The sequence below is a fragment of the Cervus canadensis genome, chromosome 29 (genome assembly GCF_019320065.1).
Source record: "Cervus canadensis isolate Bull #8, Minnesota chromosome 29, ASM1932006v1, whole genome shotgun sequence".
NCBI lineage: Eukaryota > Metazoa > Chordata > Mammalia > Artiodactyla > Cervidae > Cervus > Cervus canadensis.
This window is the reverse complement of record NC_057414.1, coordinates 37,241,126-37,259,654: the sequence shown is the minus strand read 5'-3', so window position 1 is coordinate 37,259,654 and position 18,529 is coordinate 37,241,126. Positions and strand designations below refer to the sequence as shown.

The 18,529-nt window shown below is 42.4% G+C and overlaps 1 protein-coding gene and 1 non-coding gene across 2 annotated transcripts; both read left to right on the top strand.

Moving 5' to 3' along the window:
• The first annotated feature begins 3,847 nt into the window (after positions 1-3,847).
• LOC122430915 (small integral membrane protein 15-like) lies at positions 3,848-4,621 on the top strand. The gene has a single exon (XM_043451861.1). It carries the CDS (start codon positions 3,982-3,984, stop codon positions 4,204-4,206), a length of 225 nt encoding a protein of 74 aa, XP_043307796.1. The 5' UTR covers positions 3,848-3,981; the 3' UTR covers positions 4,207-4,621.
• A 1,332-nt stretch (positions 4,622-5,953) lies between these two features.
• On the top strand, positions 5,954-6,060 carry LOC122431528. The gene has a single exon (XR_006266545.1). It is a non-coding gene; the product is annotated as a U6 spliceosomal RNA (small nuclear RNA).
• Positions 6,061-18,529: the final 12,469 nt, after the last annotated feature.

Here is an 18,529-nt window from a genome sequence, read left to right as displayed (position 1 = left end):
CTAATCCTGTGTAATCATGAGTAAGCATCTTGTACCTTGAAACCATTCTGTGAAAGGGTATAAAACCGGTTGTCAAAAAGTAAAACACAGACTTGGCCCTATCAAGGCTAGTCTCACGTGTCTTCTCTCTCTCTCGCCTATGCCGTTCATCCTGAGGGTACCCCCTGGATCCTGCTGAGGCTGGACCCCGGCAAGTGGCACCACGAACAGGGAACCCGAAGGTAAGCCCCCCATTTTTCAGTTTTCGGGATGGCTAGGACCCCACTAGGGTGCTGCAGGCCCCCCTGCATAAGATAGGTAGGGTGAGGAAAGTGGGTACGTTTCAGTTTCCTTCTTCCCTACAGATCCTTTCCTTTTTCTTCTTCTAATTACTAACAAAAATGGGTAACAGTGAGTCAAAAGAAAGGCAACTTTTTATTGGAGTGATATTGCAACTATTGAACAAGAGAGGTATTAAAGTGAAAAAGGCCAACATTCAATCCTTTTTCACATTTGTACAGGAACAATGCCCTTGGTTCCCAGAAGAGGGCACCGTTAACTTAGATACATGGGAAAAGGTGGGAAAACAGTTAAGAGATTATTATACTTTAAATGGACCAGAGAAGGTGCCCACCGATACCTTCTCCCTGTGGGGCATGATTAGAGATGCCTTAGATCTGACTCACGAATCCGAAAAAGTAAAAGTTAAGGGAAATGAAGACGATGATGGGTCCCAACCGAACTATCAACAGTTAAGACAGATGTTAGCTGCTATGAACACTGATAGTCATCCAGAAGGTAGGGATGAAGAAGAAAAACAACTTTCACCCCAAGATGAGGGAGATTTAGAAAAAGCAGAAACTCGTTATCATTCTGATAAGGATTGGCCTTTTTCTGCCCAAGACGCTCCTAAAAGTTTAAGAGATACATCTCCAACTAGGCCTTCTGTAAAATCCAATTCTAAAAACCCTAAAGTATCCGTAGAACGGGATAAAAGAGGCATAGAGCGATTTCGACCCCCCATGCCTCCCCTTCCATATAGGGGTAAAGACCTTTCCTTAGGTTTTTCACAAAGAAGGGTGCTTTCAAGGCCTGAGGATGATTTTGACCCCTATCTTGAGGCTTGCTTTCCTGTATTATATGATACAGATGAAGAAAGCCCCACTTGGGAACCCCTTCCAATTAAACTGATTAAGGAACTCAAACAGGCTTGCTCCTTATATGGAACTACAGCCCCATATACCTTAACATTATTAGATGCTTTGGCAGCTAGATGGATGACCCCATATGATTGGAGGGCAGTTGCTAAGGCTTGTTTATCTGGAGGACAGTATCTACTTTAGAGAACTGAATATGAAGATTTGGCCCATAAGCTAGCTAGGGATAACTATAAATATGGTCCAAAATATATTGTGCAAGAAATGCGGGCAGGAATTAATGAATTTCAATCAGTTAGAGATCAAATGAATTTAGATAGAAAAGCTCTAGAACAAGTGACAGCTTGTGCTCTCTGGCGTTCCTTGCCTCAAGGAAAAGAATTAACCTCTTCCCTATCTGACATAAAACAGAAACCAGAAGAGCCATATGAAGATTTTATATCTAGACTTATTGAAGGAATCCACAGGGTCACTCCTAGCGATGGAGCAGCTGAGATCTTAATAAAACAGCTAGCATTTGATAATGCAAATTCTATCTGCCAGACCTTACTTCGCCCTATAAGAAAGTCTGGAGATATAGGAGAGTATATTAAGCAGTGCGCAGATGTAGGGCCAGCAATGATGCAGGGCGTAGCCATAGCTGCAGCTATGAAGGGTAGCTCTTATCAACAAGCAATACATTCCTTCTTTGCCGGCAAGGACAATCCTCACAAGGGCCACTCAAATAGTCAGGGACAAAATACTAATCGAAATAGAACCTGTTTTTCCTGTGGTCAGATGGGACATTTCAGCCGTGCCTGCCCTCAAAAGGCCACCAATACTCCTTTGCTAAATTCTACCTCCACAGTTATGGCCCCCAATCTTCCTAGGGCCCCCTGCCCTCGCTGCCAGAGGGGATACCACTGGGCCAAGGACTGTAGATCCAAGTTCCCTAAAAACGGAACCTTGTTAGTTTCTGGCCAACAGTCGGGAAACAGATTGAGGGGCCAGCCTCAGGCCCCGACAACTATTGGGGCAACGACATTAAACCCATTCATACCCTTCGTCCCATCACAGAACTCATCAGAGCAACCCTAGGCAGTGCAGGACTGGACCTCTATTCCACCGCCACAACAATACTAACCCTGACTCCCCTGCTGTGAAAATTCCCACTGGTGTTCATGGCCCTTTGCCTAGAAAAACGATGGGACTGTTAATAGGCAGGAGCTCCACGTCCTTACATGGGATCACAGTGATTCCAGAAGTCATAGACTCAGACTATACTGGTGAAATTCAAATAATGGTGTCTCCCCCCACTAAGACTATTCAAATCTATAAAGGACAGAGAATAGCTCAGTTGCTGATGCTACCTTGTCATGCTGACATAAGAAAAGCAGCTTCAGCTGCCAAGCGTCAAGACGGGGGATCTGATTCAAGTGATTATGCCTTTTGGGTTACACAAGTTACTCTAAAAAGACCTATGAAAACAATCCTAGTTAATGGTAAAAATGTGACTGGCCTGCTAGACACGGGAGCAGACGTTTCCTGTACTGTGGGCAATGACTGGCCTAGTGCTTGGCCAACTCAAACCACAACTAATGAGTTGGTCGGCATTGGGAGAGCACCTTCAGTGACAGAGCTCACAAATTTTACCTTGGTATGTAGATAAAGACTGCCAAGGACATTTTCAACCTTATGTGATTCCTTCATTACCTTTTACTCTTTGCGGGAGAGATATTCTTGCTCAGATGGGAGTTTTGCTGTATTGCCCAGATGAAAAGGTGGCTGCACAGATGTTACAGATGAATTATAATCCTTTTATGGGTCTGGGTAAAGATCAAGAGGGACAAATTGAACCAGTTGTCCCAAAAATAAAAAGAGAGAGACAAGGCTTACTATATCCAAATTTATAGGAGAGGCCATTGTTCTCGCTGCTGACCCCATAGTCTGGAAATCTCCTGATCCGGTGTGGGTGGAACAACGGCCCTTAAATTCAGAAAAACTTTCAGCAGCACGACAATTAGTGGAAGAACAATTAAAGGCTGGACATATAGAGTCTTCAAATAGTCCATGGAACATGCCAATTTTTGTAATTAAAAAAAAAAATCGGGGAAATGGAGACTCTTGCAAGATCTAAGAGCAATAAATGCCACTATGGAAGATATGGGAGCCTTACAGCCTGGCCTTCCCTCGCCTGTGGCTGTTCCCCAAGGTTACAATGTTATAGTGATTGATCTTCAAGATTGCTTCTTTACTATTCCCTTAGACCCTCAAGATAAAAAAAGGTTTGGGGGGTCTGAACCCGTCGTCCCTGGCGAGATGTAGGGGAGGCGGCTGGTGGTCGGTGCCGCGGTTTTGCCCCGGTGCTCAGCGGAGGTGGCCACGGTGCTGGCGGCCCAGGGTGTGGCGGGGATGACCTCTGATTCCCGGGGACCGCCGGCTCTTCGAGCCCCACCGGGCCCGCGCTCGCCGAGGCGGAGGGTCGGGGAAGCGTGGCCCCCGTCGCGGGCCACCAGGTAGGGTGAGGAAGGGTGAGCGAGGGGAAAACACAGGAAAGGACAGTGCGGATGGCTGTGAGGTGCCCTCACCTTCAGGCGCCTTGCGGGTCTGATCCGAAGATCATGCCTGGTGGATCCTTTTCGGAAGGAAGAAGAATAATATTTATTCCTTAAAGTGTGGAGGGCGCTTGCACCTAGGGTCCGAAGTTGAGGTGCACGGGAGTATATAGAATTTAAGCCTTCTCTCAGAAGTGTGTTGGTAGAGTTAAAAAAGAAGACAGCTAACCAAAAGTCATCTGAAATTGTGACTGGCTGATAATCCCAGGACAAAATTAGAGATCACTACCCAAGCATAAGCCTCCACGAAGATGTTTGATTTAAAGGCTTGGGCTGAGTATGTTGTGGAATGGGCTGCAAAGGACCCATATGGCTTCCTTACAACAGTTATTTTGGCTCTGACTCCATTGTTTCTAGCAAGTGCTGTGCTGTCTTGGAAATTGGCCAAGATGATTGAGGCCAGGGAAAAGGAGCAAAAGAAGAAACAAAAAAGTCAAGAAAGTATTGCAAAAGCTAAACGACTAAAAAAGGATTGAAGGAATGAACAGGCTGTGTGTCCAGAGGAAAATTGTTCAGAAAATTATGCATCTTTGAAAGGACCCATTAAGGTTTCTGTTTGGATCTTATGACAGTATTACGAAACGAAGTCTGAGTCTATGGAAGAATCATGTCAGTTCTCACCTGTACTGTAGCAGCTTTTCGGCTTCGGTATAGAAGTCTGTTGACAGTTACTGTAAATTGGCATTTATTATGCTACAGATTCTTTTAACTGACTTTCATTTGCCTTTTTGCAGCTTATGTATGAATACTAAAATGAAAACATCCTGTGAAGAAAAGTGACTTTAGATTATGAAGTCTATTCAAATAATGGCTTAAAATGTGGTCCTGTTCTGGACAGAGGAGATTAAGAATGTAAAAATCAAGAGCTGTTCTGAGCAGAAAAGCGTGGTTTGGCTTAAAAGATACATGGTGTATTAATTACATCTCTTATCATTATTTCTTGGAATAGAATCATTTCTCATTTCCTCAAAGCAAAATAATATTATTCAATGAGTACTTCTCTATTTTCTGTATTTTTCTTACTTTAGCTTTTGAGATAATGGTAATTACCAGATAGTCTGCATTTTTAAAAATCTAATCTTATAAAGAATTTTCTTGTTATCTTAATTATGTAGAATACCACCTACTGGATATAATCATTTTTCTACTTATGAATACTGCCATTTTCTTAGAGATGACTTGAGTAGAGGAACAGTATGATTTAAAGCTTAAGAGCAAAAATGCCAAACCTGTAGTACCTTGGAACTAGTTTATTCTCACTTGTTGCTAAGTAGAAATGTGAAGTAGTTAACATGTCTTATCAGATAATTTGCTGATTATATAGATACCACTTTTGTTTTTTATTCTATTCTTTGTTTTAATTCATGTGGTGGTGATGTCCTTTACTTTTTGATCAGACAGGTTCATGGTGAAAATTAAAATTTCAACTTTCTTTTAAGGAACTTTTAAAGAGTTACAGTTGTGTCATGTGTCATAAATGATAACAAAAGTCTTCACATTTGGAAAAATTTTGTTTGCATTGTATTAATTGTGTGAAAAAGGTGTAAATTATGTCAAAATGAGAATGTTCGAAATAAAGAGGTAAAGGATATTTCCTTCAGTTAAATAGTATAGTTGGAACTTTTTCCTCTTTAACATGGCTTTTTTAAATGCATGGTTGATAATTTTGTTTTCAATAATTAATATCTTATTAATGTTTTCCTCACCTCTGATAATGAATTTTAAATTGCAAAAAATTGTCCAGTAGCTTTAATTTAAAAATGAAACTAGATATTGAAATAAATTTGATACTTTTTTATAAAGAGAAAAAAAAAAAAAAGGTTTGCCTTTAGTCTTCCCTCAGAAAATTTTAGACAACCTCATCAGAGATTTCAATGGAAGTTTCTTCCCCAGGGTATGAAAAATAGTCCCACGTTGTGTCAAAAGTTTGTGGACACTGCCCTACAAGGTATCAGGGAGAAACATCGGGATGTCTATCTAGTCCACTATATGGATGATATATTGCTAGCACACCTGGATAGGGTTTATTTACAGGAAGTTTTGATTAAATTACAAGAGACTTTGAATCGCTGGGGCCTAAAGGTGGCCCCTGAAAAAATCCAGGTGAATATGCCTATAACATATCTGGGAAGAATCCTAAATAATGAAACAGTTACTCATGTACCTTTGCAGCTTAGAAAAGATAATTTGGTTACTTTAAATGATTATCAAAAGTTGTTAGGGGTGCTCGCTTCGGCAGCACATATACTAAAATTGGAACGATACAGAGAAGATTAGCATGGCCCCTGCGCAAGGATGACACGCAAATTCGTGAAGCGTTCCATATTTTTTTGGGAGAAAATAATAGCAAATGAAGAAACAGACAAAGGATTAATCTCAAAAATATACAAGCAACTCCTGAAGCTCAATTCCAGAAAAATAAATGACCCAATCAAAAATGGGCCAAAGAACTAAACAGACATTTCTCCAAAGAAGACTTACAGATGGCTAACAAACACATGAAAAGATGCTCAACATCACTCATTATTAGAGAAATGCAAATCAAAACCACAATGAGGTACCATTACACGCCAGTCAGGATGGCTGCTATCCAAAAGTCTACAAGCAATAAATGCTGGAGAGGGTGTGGAGAAAAGGGAACCCTCTTACACTGTTGGTGGAATGCAAACTAGTACAGCCACTATGGAAAACAGTGTGGAGATTCCTTAAAAAACTGGAAATAGACCTGCCATATGACCCAACAATCCCACTTCTGGGCATACACACTGAGGAAACCAGATCTGAAAGAGACACGTGCACCCCAATGTTCATCGCAGCACTGTTTATAATAGCCAGGACATGGAAGCAACCTAGATGCCCATCAGCAGATGAGTGGATAAGGAAGCTGTGGTACATATACACCATGGAATATTACTCAGCCATTAAAAAGAATTCATTTGAATCAGTCCTAATGAGATGGATGAAACTGGAGCCCATTATACAGAGTGAAGTAAGCCAGAAAGGTAAAGAACATTACAGCATACTAACACATATATATGGAATTTAGAAAGATGGTAACGATAACCCTATATGCAAAACAGAAAAAGAGACACAGAAATACAGAACAGACTTTTGAACTCTGTGGGAGAAGGTGAGGGTGGGATGTTTCAAAAGAACAGCATGTATACTATCTATGGTGAAACAGATCACCAGCCCAGGTGGGATGCATGAGACAAGTGCTCGGGCCTGGTGCAGTGGGAAGACCCAGAGGAGTCGGGTGAAGAGGGAGGTGGGAGGGGGGATCGGGATGGGGAATAAGTGTAAATCTATGGCTGATTCATATCAATGTATGACAAAACCCACTGAAATGTTGTGAAGTAATTAGCCTCCAACTAATAAAAAAATTAAAAAAAAATAAAAATAAAAAAAAATTGAAAAAAAAAAGTTGTTAGGGGATATAAATTGGATTTGGCCCTTTTTAAAGTTGACTGCTTCTGATCTTATGCCTTTGTTTGACATTCTTCGAGGGGATCCAGACCCCACCTCTGCTAGAATGCTGACACCTGCAGCCAGGGAAGCCTTAATGAAGGTAGAAGAAGCTTTAGATAAAAATTATATTAAGAGACTAGATTATAGTATGGCATGGCAGTTTATAGTGTTGCCCACAGCTGTGGCCCCTACAGGGGTGCTATGGCAGGAGGGTCCCCTAGAATGGTTGCATTTACCTGTCACAGCCAAAAAGGTTGTGGCCTGTTATCCAGGATTAGTGGCTACTTTAATAATTAAAGGGAGACATAGAAGCATTGAAATGTTTGGAAAAGAACCATCTGAAATCATAGTGCCTTATAATAAAGAGCAACTAAATGCCCTTCTGTTATTAAATGAAGACTGGCAGATTGCCATTGGTAATTATCCGGGAAAAATTTTACACCATTTACCTGCTAGTCCTTTATTAAATTTCCTCTCACGACATCCGGTAATATTTCAAGAAAGGTATCAAGTTTCCCCTATCGAGGGGGCAATGTTGGTGTTTACGGATGGGTCTTCTAATGGAAAGGCTGCTATTGTCACCCAGACTTCAAAAAGGGTCTTAAATACTGGGGAAATGTCAGCCCAGAAAGCAGAATTAACAGCCGTGATAGAGGCATTCAAAGAGTTTTCAGATCAGGCTTTTAATTTATTTTCTGACTCGCAGTATGTAGTTAGGTTGTTCCCTCAAATTGAAACGGCTGTTTTACCGGAAAATAAAACCACAATTTTTATATTGTTATCTACCCTTCGACAGCAAATTTGGAAAAGGTCAAAGCAATTCTATGTTGGACATATAAGAGCTCATTCTAATTTACCTGGACCCCTTCATACGTTTAACCAAGAGGCAGATTTGCTAACCCGAACCATAGTGACCAGTGCTTTTGAGGATGTTAAAGCCTCACATGCTATGCATCATCAAAATGCAACTGCCCTTCGATATCAATTCTATATTCCTAGGGAATCTGCACACGAAATTGTTAGGACATGTCAACTTTGCCCTACTTCAGTTCCCACTTTGCCTTTTGGGGTAAATCCCCGTGGCTTACTATGTAACGTGCTTTGGCAGATGGATGTAACACATGTTCCTTCTTTTGGAAAACTATCCTTTGTGCATGTTACTGTAGATACCTTCTCCCATGTCATTGTGGCTACTGCCAGAATGGGAAAAACCTATAAAGATGTAGTTCAACATCTTTTTGCCTGTTTTTCCTATTTAGAAATGCCAAAATCAATCAACAGACAATGCTCCAGCTTATACATCTAAGTCCTTTAAAAATTTCTGTGCCCAATTCGGTATATCCCACTCTACAGGAATTCCTTACAATCCCCAGGGACAAGCAATTGTAGAAAGGGCACATCAGACACTCAAAACACAAATCTCTAAATTACAGGAAGGGCAGTTCAAATAGTTCTCCACTCCACATTTTGCAGCATGCCCTCTTTGTGCTCAATAACCTTAATGCTGATCAAGCCGGTTTAACAGCTGTTCCGTCCCTGGAACCCAGAACAAAAAGATATGAAACCTTTAGTAAAGTGAAAAGACCTCCTTTCCAGACTATGGAAGGGACCTGATCCCTTGCTAACCAGTGGGCGAGGGTATGCTTATATTTTCCCACAGGGTGCTGACTTGCCAATTTAGATCCCAGACAGACTGATTCGCCATGTCGCAGTCCCCCAGACCTCCGGTTCCCTCGAAGCCTCAACCATAAAGGAGGAAGAGCACTCCTCTGCCCTTGCCTCGGCCACTCACCTAGAAGGTCCAGCAGACTCTGAAACAACTGGCAATGGAGATCCCAGAACAAATGGAAACCACCAGGACGTCCTGCGAGGGCAACTCAACAAGCCTCCATACCCACATGGGGGCAAATTAAGTCACTGTCATCAAGCACAGGGAATAGCTTCCCTGCAGGGATCTTCAGTCTCTCCCGAAAGGGTTTTTATTGCCATGATTGTTACTGTCTTGTCAGGCAAGCGCTATCTCTTCTACTTCAAAAAAAAAAATACTGGGAATATTTCCCTGATCCCCCGACCTTCCAAGTAGTTACTTGGAACAGCGACCCTATACGGGTCAACACAGACCAGCCTCATCTCTTGGGAGGACCCTATACTTCTTATGATAAAGATCACTACCCCATCAATTTTAACTATACTTTTAGGGGATTAGCGGATGATCTTCCCCTTTGCTTTAACTTTCCCCATAGTCATACTAGTGATCTCATCACTCCCTCTAAGGAGTTGCCTCCAAGAAAGCAATTCTGACAGATTCTCCAGCATCAAAATTTTCAGAGAAAACAGGAGATCAGCTGGTTTGGATATTACAGGCCCATATGCCCGGGGTCCTTGACCCCTATAAATCCTTGTTCCTTAATGCTCCACCAAAATATCCAAATTGTATTGATGTTGCTCCATCAGATGTCATATGGAAAACTATAGACAACTGCCTTGGATATCCAGTATGGGAATCTTGTACTTATAATTCAAAAATAGATTATAGAATACCGGGAGGCAGAAACTATTCGGTACAAGACTGGAGCAATCCAAACCCAAGTCAGGATCTGGGATCTGTTTCTGACCATGTCAGTAGGTTTAGCAATTGGAAAAATGATTCCCTCCCTTGGCCATTGATGCCCAGCAGATGGCATTATAATCAATTTGTTCCCCCCATGTTGTCCTATACAACTGAGGGTAAAACTTTTTGGCAACCAGAAATTTGGAGAGCCCTTGCTGCCACCTCCCTTGTTACTCTATCTCGGCCAGAGAATGATTGCACCTATTCTGTGCTGGCTTCTTTACCCTCCTCTTACGTTTTTTTTTGTTTACTAATGATTCAAAAAGGCTTCATATACAGATGAATTATTCAGGTGGACCAAATAGAGTCTACTATGAACAATGCATGCTTTCATCCTGTTTATCCCCTCAATATAATATTTGTTCTTTTGTGGTGCTTCAACGTCCGCCCTACCTTATGGTGCCTGTCAGAGTGAACGCCTATTGGTATGACAATTACGGTTTAGCCATTCTGCAACAACTACAAGATTTAATGCGTTCCCAACAGTTTGTAGGACTACTTATTCTAGGGATTTCAGCTTTGATAACAGCAATTACCTCTGTCACTGTGGCAGTGATATCCTTGACTCAACAAGTACATACTGCTCAATATGTCAATGATATGTCAAAAAATGTTTCTTTAACTCTAGCTATGCAAGAGATTATAGATAGGAAATTAGAAGGAAAAATAGATGCCCTAGAAGAAGCAGTCATGCATATTGGAACTGAGTTGCAGGCTTTAAGGGTAAAGTTAGCATTATCCTGTCACGCCAACTATTGGTGGATCTGTGTAACACCCCTAAAAGTAAATGATACGGATTACAATTGGGAAAAGATTAAAAATCATATTTCAGGTGTATGGAATAGCTCCAGCATTAGTTTAGATCTTGGAAAGCTTCACGGTCAGATAAAAACCTTAGAACATTCCCGCCTGGACTTTACTGCTGCAGGAGCTGCTAATGATTTTTTTCATACCTTTTCTAACTTTATTGCTGGAAAAAATATCCTATCAACTATTTTCAGTTATGCTGCTGTAGCAGCCCTTGTTTTACTTTTCATTATAATCCTTCCTTGCATTGTCAGAACTTTCCGGCAGAGCACTCAGAAGCTTGCGACTGAGAGCCATCTGGCTGTCTTAAAAAGTAAAAAAAGGGAGAGATGCCAGGAGCCAACACACTAGACCCTACCCCTAACAAGGCCATAAGGGAGAAAACCTGACGGGCAAGGTAGATCAGGTTTTCAGGGATTTCGAAAAGCTGCCCCCGGCACTCACCTTAAAGATGATATCTGTCTTTCTGATGCCTGCCTCAATAGACTACTCCCTAATTTCTGTGACACAGGCAGGAAGGCCTTCCCTGATCTCTTCCCAAATAAGAATCAATTTAGAACTTTAATCAATAAGTTTCCCAGGTGGTGGTATTTTATGGGATTATTCAGGGTGAAAGGAGTGTTTTAATTTAAACTCCTTTGCTGGTAGTTTGTTAGCCAAATGCATTTATGCTCTTGGTACTAATATGCATGATTGCTTATAATATCCTAATCATAAAATAGCATAAAGAAGCTGATTATATAAAAGCCCCAATAGACATAGAGCCTTTTTAAGGGGTAAAGGAGTCCTATTAGAAAACATAAGGAAAATTATTCTATAGGTGGTTATTGGGTTGAGATTTGCTTGCTGTGTTTTGCTTTTAATGTGCTAAGGTAGTGTTATAGAAACCATTGTTAATATAGTTTAAGATCTAGAGAAATAAGGACTTAGCCCTAGTGTGGTAACAATGAGATGGTTGTTAATTGTCAGCCAGGAGTGCTAGGCAGAGGCTGCCTCACTGAAGCCGCAAAGTCTGTATGGGGTAAACTTCTTAGATAAACGCAACTGACAACTTTTGCAGAAGGATTAATTTTTGTATTAACAAGGATATAATTCTACTCTGTACTATTTCCCTATGAGACTGCTACCATTCAGTTAAGGTCACCATAAAAACGGAAAACAGGTTTACATTCACCTGACCTGCATAAAATGTTAATGGCCCGAAGGCCAGAAGATCATGTGCTAAGAATTACTATAGAATTAGAAAGCAAAAAAATCCTGCTTTTCCTAAAACACAAAATGATGTAATACTAATCCTGTGTAATCATGAGTAAGCATCTTGTACCTTGAAAACGTTCTGTGAAAGGGTATAAAACTGATTGTCAAAAAGTAAAACACAGACTTGGCCCTATCAAGGCTAGTCTCATGTGTCTTCTCTCTCTCTCGCCGATGCCATTCATCCTGAGGGTACCCCCTGGATCCTGCCGAGGCTGGACCCCAGCAAGATGGGAATACCAAACCACTTCATCTGCCTCGTGAAGAATCTGTATGCAGGTCAAGAAGCAACAGTTAGAACTGAACATGGAACAACAGACTGGTTCCAAATTGGGAAGGAGTACATCAAGGCTGTATATTGCCACCCTGCTTATTTAACTTCTATGCAGAGTACATCATGTGAAATGCCAGGCTGGATGAAGCACAAGCTGGGATCAAGATTGCTGGGAGAAATATTAATAACCTCAGATATGCAGATGACACCACCTTTATGACAGAAAGTGAAGAGGAACTAAAGAGTCTCTTGATGAAAGTGAAAGAAGAGAGTGAAAAAGCTGGCTTAAAACTCAACATTCAAAAAAACTAAGATCATGGCATCTGGTCCCATCACTTCATGGTAAATAAATGGGGAAGAAATTGGAAACAGTGACAGACTTTATTTTCTTGGGCTCCAAAATCACTGCAGATGATGACTGCAGCCATGAAATTAAAAGATGCTTGCTCCTTGAAAGAAAGCTATAACAAGGCTAGATAGCATATTAAAAAGCAGAGACATTGCTTTACCAACAAGGTCCATATAGTCAAAGCTCTGGTTTTTCCAGTAGTCACATATGGAAAGTTAGACCATAAAGAAAGCAGAGCACCAAAGAATTGATGCTTTTGAACTGTGGTATTGGGAGAAGACTCTTGAAAGTCCCTTGGATTTCAAGATCAAACCAGTCCATCCTAAAGGAAATCAATCCTGAATATTCATTGAAAGGATTGATGCTGAAGTTGAAGCTCCAATACTTTGGCCATCTGCTGCGAAGAGCTGACTCATTAGAAAAGACCCTGATGTTGGGAAAGATTGAAGGCAGGAGGAGAAGGGGATAACAGAGGCAGAAACTATAAATGGAGGTACAAAGTTTGTTGTAAGAGACATAGCACAGCGGGTGGGAGAGCCCACAGAGAAATGGTTTGTACAGATGAGATAGAAGCAAGGCGCACCTGGAGAGAAAGGGTGTGGGCAAGTGCCTAGTGAGTAGGAGTGTGGCAAAGAGGGGGTTAAGTTATTTATATGGGTCATTTCTTCTCGGTCTTGGTCTTCCTTCAGGCCAATTACTTGATTTCTTTTTCCATACCTGACTCACCCTGGGAACCTCCCCTGGGTTTGCATGCACCCCTCAGCCAAGACGGATCTGGAAGTAAAGGCTTCTGGGAGGAGCAAGACTCAGCATTGTCATCGTTGTTAAGTCACTAAGTTGTGTCTGACTCTTTGCAACCCCATGAACTGCAGAACACCAGGCTTCCCTGTCTTTCAGCATCACCTGGATTTTGACAGGAGGATGTTGGAACCCACCAAAAAAAAAAAAAAAAAGATACCCCATGTCAAAGGACAAGGGAGAAGCCACAAGGAGATGTTAGGAGGGGCACAATCACATTGAAGTCAAATCCCATACCCACCTGGTGGGCAACACACAAACTGGAGAGTAATAATGCCAGAGAAGTTCTCACACTTTTGTGAAGCTCTAGGCCCCACATCAGACTTCCCAACCTGGGGATCTGACAAAGGGATTGGGAATCCCCAGGGAATCTGACTTTGAAGGTCAGTGGGATTTGATTATAAAAATTCCACAGGACTGGGTGAAACAGAGACTCTTGGAGGACACAAACAAATCCTTACATTCACCAGGACCCAGGGGAAAGGAGCAGTGACCTCCAAGAGACTGAGCCAGAGTCTGGAGTTTTGAGGGTCTCCTGTGGCAACCTGTGTCAGCAGTGGCCTGCCTTGTGCATAGGGTCACTGGTAGTAGCAGCCCTGGGAGGTGTGTGTTGGCGTAAGTTCTTTTGGACTGTACCTTTAACTGTACCATAGAGCCTGTAGACTCCAAGACTTGGCTGCCTCAGTTCAAACAACTAATAGGGAGGGAGAACAGCCCCACCCATCAGCAGAAAATAGGATTAAAGATTTACTGAGCATGGCCTTGCCCGCCAGAACAAGACCCAGTTTCCCCCAAGTCAGTCACTCCCATCAGGAAGTTTGCATAAGCTTCATATCCTCATTCACCAGAGTGCGGACAGAAGGAAGAACTACAATCTACAGCTTCCAGAATGAAAACCACAAGTTTAGAAAACTAAGAAAAATAGTCACATGGATCACAGCTGTGTGTAATTCAACGAAGCTATGAGGCATGCCAAGCATCACAAATTGTCTGGGACTCTGATTGGAGACTTCTCCTGGGGACTCACACTGATGGAGTCTTCACCATCTGCAGTGTCACTGGTTGCAACAGCAGGGGGCCAGCCATGTGCCAATGTGTATACTGACTATTGTGAATGCCAGGTTAGTAAACAAATGCTGTACAGTCATCCAGCGATCACATCACATCACATCTGCTACCAATGGGTACTCGGGAAGGTATTCAGGATGGCAAAAGGATGCCCTCCATCAAGTCTCAGCTACAGAAGCCACCTTTCCCACACCCCACCAACTGTGTATCTAGGAAACTCATGATGATAAGAAGGTGGACACTTGCCCTAGATAGCTAAGGTGCATATCAAAGGAAAGATTCCAACATGTCCAGGCTTTTACATCTTCCCATACATTGAAAGACTATTAAATTCCTTGAGATATTTAACTTCTTTTAATGAATAGCAATTTTTAATGTTCCAATTATCTTTTGTGTTGCAAAACTCCCATATATCCTGGCTCTTCTTTTCCCTCTTCAGAGTGGTACCTTAGAGCTGAGAGGCTGCCCGTGGCTTGAAGTCCTCATACAGTTTGCCAAATTAAACAGAACTGTCAACTTTTAGTACGCGCATTTTTTCCAATGGACACTATCAAAGCATTTGCCAGGAGTGACCTGTATCACGGATACCTGTATCATGTTGGTATAAACAAGCCGTAGGACCACAATGAAATATGAGGGGATATGGATGTGTAATCCAGGTTGAGTTTAGGATGAAGATTTGAATATCTGTACAATGGCACTAATGATACACAGGACAATGTAGAAAATGGGAACCAACACCAGGTCCCAGGGTGGGTTGGGGTGGGGCCTGATGTTCAAATCCACATTCAAGAGTGTGGGATTTATCCTGGGGGTGATGGGGATCTTTGAGAAGGTGAGTGAGATGTTAGATTGTGATAATGGAGGAGAACAAGGGAAAATGAGGCTAAAACATAAGATGTATACAAGAGAGTAAAGATGTGAAGAGAAAGGAAGTACATTAAGAGAAACTGGAAGCTGTAGAGACGGGCCAAAGACCCTTTGAACAGTGAATGAAGGCCATGACCTCTAGCTTCCATTCCTTCCTTTCCTTGAGGAAGGTGACTGTGGACAGAAATGCTGGAGGATTGTTTACACGGGAAAATCAAGACGTAGGTAGAGGTACAAGGAACAACTGAAAGTCTCTAAAAGTTTTTCACACACACAAAAAAGGACTATGTTTATTCGGTGGTGAATTTTCTGAGTAGGATGAGGACAAACGTTAGATGGGAGGAAGGCAGATTTCACTTTAATTTGATAACAGCTTCTGTCATTAACTTACCCTTGTTATTCAAACTGTTTAGAAGGATCTTGAACAGATTGGGCTGTGTGTGTGGTATTCAAAAATGTTCACTTCCCTCCTGTTCTCAGACCCTAGGGAAGATGGCATGGAAAGGTAATACTTTAGGCTTAAGAATTGGGGTGGGAGTCAAGAGCTTTTGGTGTTCTACAACTGCATTGAAGAAAGCTCCCAGCTCCCACCCTTCCTTGTGGTTCGATGGCAAGTTAAATGAATTTAGAAGAGGAGAAATGCAAAAGGGTAATTGCTGGGGTGGAAAAGAGGAGGAAGATCTCTCTAGTGAAAGTGGGGTGGTCCACGCTGAGGCTGGTTCTTCTCCTCTCATGACTGCAGGAAGGGGCAGAACTTCTACCGGAGGCCGGTGGGTACTGTAGTCTGATCCCTGAGCATGTAGCCTTCAGAGGAATTGGTGTGATCCCCTAGGACTGACTGCTGCTCTGCCTGGACCTTGGGAGGGCAGCTCTGTGACCTTCTCAAATGCAGAGTCCAATGGCACACCACCATGTGGTTGGGGAAACTGGTATATGAGGGTGACCTCATGGTGTCTGCACAAACAACACCTTGTTTCATTTTCTTTCTGACACTGCAATAGTCTGGAAATCTCCAAGGATTCTATGGAGGAGGGAAAAGAGTGGGGTATAAATTTTCTCTGGCTTGAAGAGTGAGAAGATGGAACTTGAGTTATATAGATAAATGTGTATGACATCCTTCCAAAATGAGAGTGAGCAGAGCATAGCACTTAAGAACATAGTGCTGCAGCCAGACGAAAGAAAAGAAAGAAAGTGAAGTCGCTCAGTTGTCTCCAACTCTTTGCCACCGCATGAACTTTAGCCCACCAGGGTCCTCTGTCCATGGGATTTTCCAGGCAAGAATACTGGAGTGGGTTGCCATTTCCTTCTCCAGGAGATCTTCCAGACCCAGGAATTGAACCCGGGTTTCCTGCATTTCAGGCAGACGCTTTTCCATCTGAGCCACCAGGGAAGCCCAGATGTCCTGTGTTCAAATCCCAGCTTATTCATCTACTAGCTGTGTGTCCTTGGGCAAGTTTCTTAGCCTGCCTGTGCCTCAGGTTTTTCCATCTTTAAACAGTGGATGACAGAACCAATTGAGTTACTGTGTACAGTGCTTCACATCTTGGTAAGTGCTATATGAGTTTTAAATAAAATTGTCAAATAAATAAAAGCACAATATGAGATTTGTGAGCTTAGTTTTGTTTGAGGCAAAGTGACAACTATAGCCTGTGACACAACCTTTCACATAGTCCTAAGGAACTTTCCAGATCACCTGACCTGCCTCTTGAGAAACCTGTATGCAGGTCAGGAAGCAACAGTTAGAACTGGACATGGAACAACAGACTGGTTCCAAATAGGAAAAAGAGTACTTCAAGGCTGTATATTGTCACCCTGCTTATTTAACTTATACACAGAGTACATCATGAGGAACACTGGGCTGGAAGAAGCACAAGCTGGAATCAAGATTGCCGGGAGAAATATCAATAACCTCAGATATGCAGATGACACCACCCTTATGGCAGAAAGTGAAGAGGAACTAAAAAGCCTCTTGATGAAAGTGAAAGAGGAGAGTGAAAAAGTTGGCTTAAAGCTTAACATTCAGAAAACTAAGATCATGGCATCTGGTCCCATCACTTCATGGGAAATAGATGGGGAGACAGTGGAAACAGTGTCAGACTTCATTTTGGGGGCTCCAAAATCACTGCAGATGGTGATTGCAGCCATGAAATTAAAAGATGCTTACTCCTTGGAAGGAAAGTTATGACCAACCTAAAATAGCATATTAAAAAGCAGAGACATTACTTTGCCAACAAAGGTCTGTCTGGTCAAGGCTATGGTTTTTCCAGTGGTCATGTATGGATGTGAGAGTTGGACTGTGAAGAAAGCTGAGTGCCGAAAAATTTATGCTTTTGAACTGTGGTGTTGGAGAAGACTCTTGAGAGTCCCTTGGCCTGCAAGAAGATCCAACCAGTCCATCCTGAAGGAGATAAGTCCTGACTGTTCATTGGAAGGACTGATGCTGAAGCTGAAACTCCAATACTTTGGCCACCTCATGCAAAGAGTTGACTCATTGGAAAAGACCCTGGTGCTTGGAGGGATTGGGGGCAGGAGGAGAAGGGGACGACAGAGGATGAGATGGCTGGATGGCATCACCAACTCAATGGGCATGAGTTTGAATAAACTCCGTGAGTTTGTGATGGACAGGGAGGCCTGGCGTGCTGTAATTCATGGGGTCGCAAAGAGTCTGACACGACTGAGCGACTGAACTGAACTGAACTGAAGGAACTTCATTAAAGAGGTTCGTGTGTGGGAGAGGTCAGTGTGTACATGATCTGGTGAAGAGGGATGTGCAGTCAAGCACACATTTTGGCAGGGGCCACTGGTTGTTATGAGGAGCAGATGTCTCTGTTCATGATGTTAGTGCTTTTGTATATATGAGAATATACAATAAAATGGGCTCATAAAATCTTTTGAAAATATTTCTTTAAAGGCTTGTTCTGTCAGTTTTCCCAGAGCACTGATTGCCTCATTTCTGACCTCTGCCCTGACCTCCTTGCAGGGTGTGTTGAAAGTCAGTGATGTCAGTGGCTAATGACTCCATCCTGGTAGTGCCAGACGGTGAGGGACAATGTGAAGTTGGCAAAATTAATCAGGTGTGATGGAGTCAAATTCTTACCTGTTCCACCTGCTGTATGGGAGGAGCTTGTTGATGACTTGGGAGCTGCCTCAGGTCATGTCATAATTTCAGGGAGCATCTGGTCCCATCTCTGTCTTTGCAGTTGAGGAATCAAGGCCGAGAGAGCAGACAGGACTTGACCACGGTTGCTCTAGACCCAGGAAATTTTGTGACAAACCTGGGACTGGAACTCGGGCAAGTTG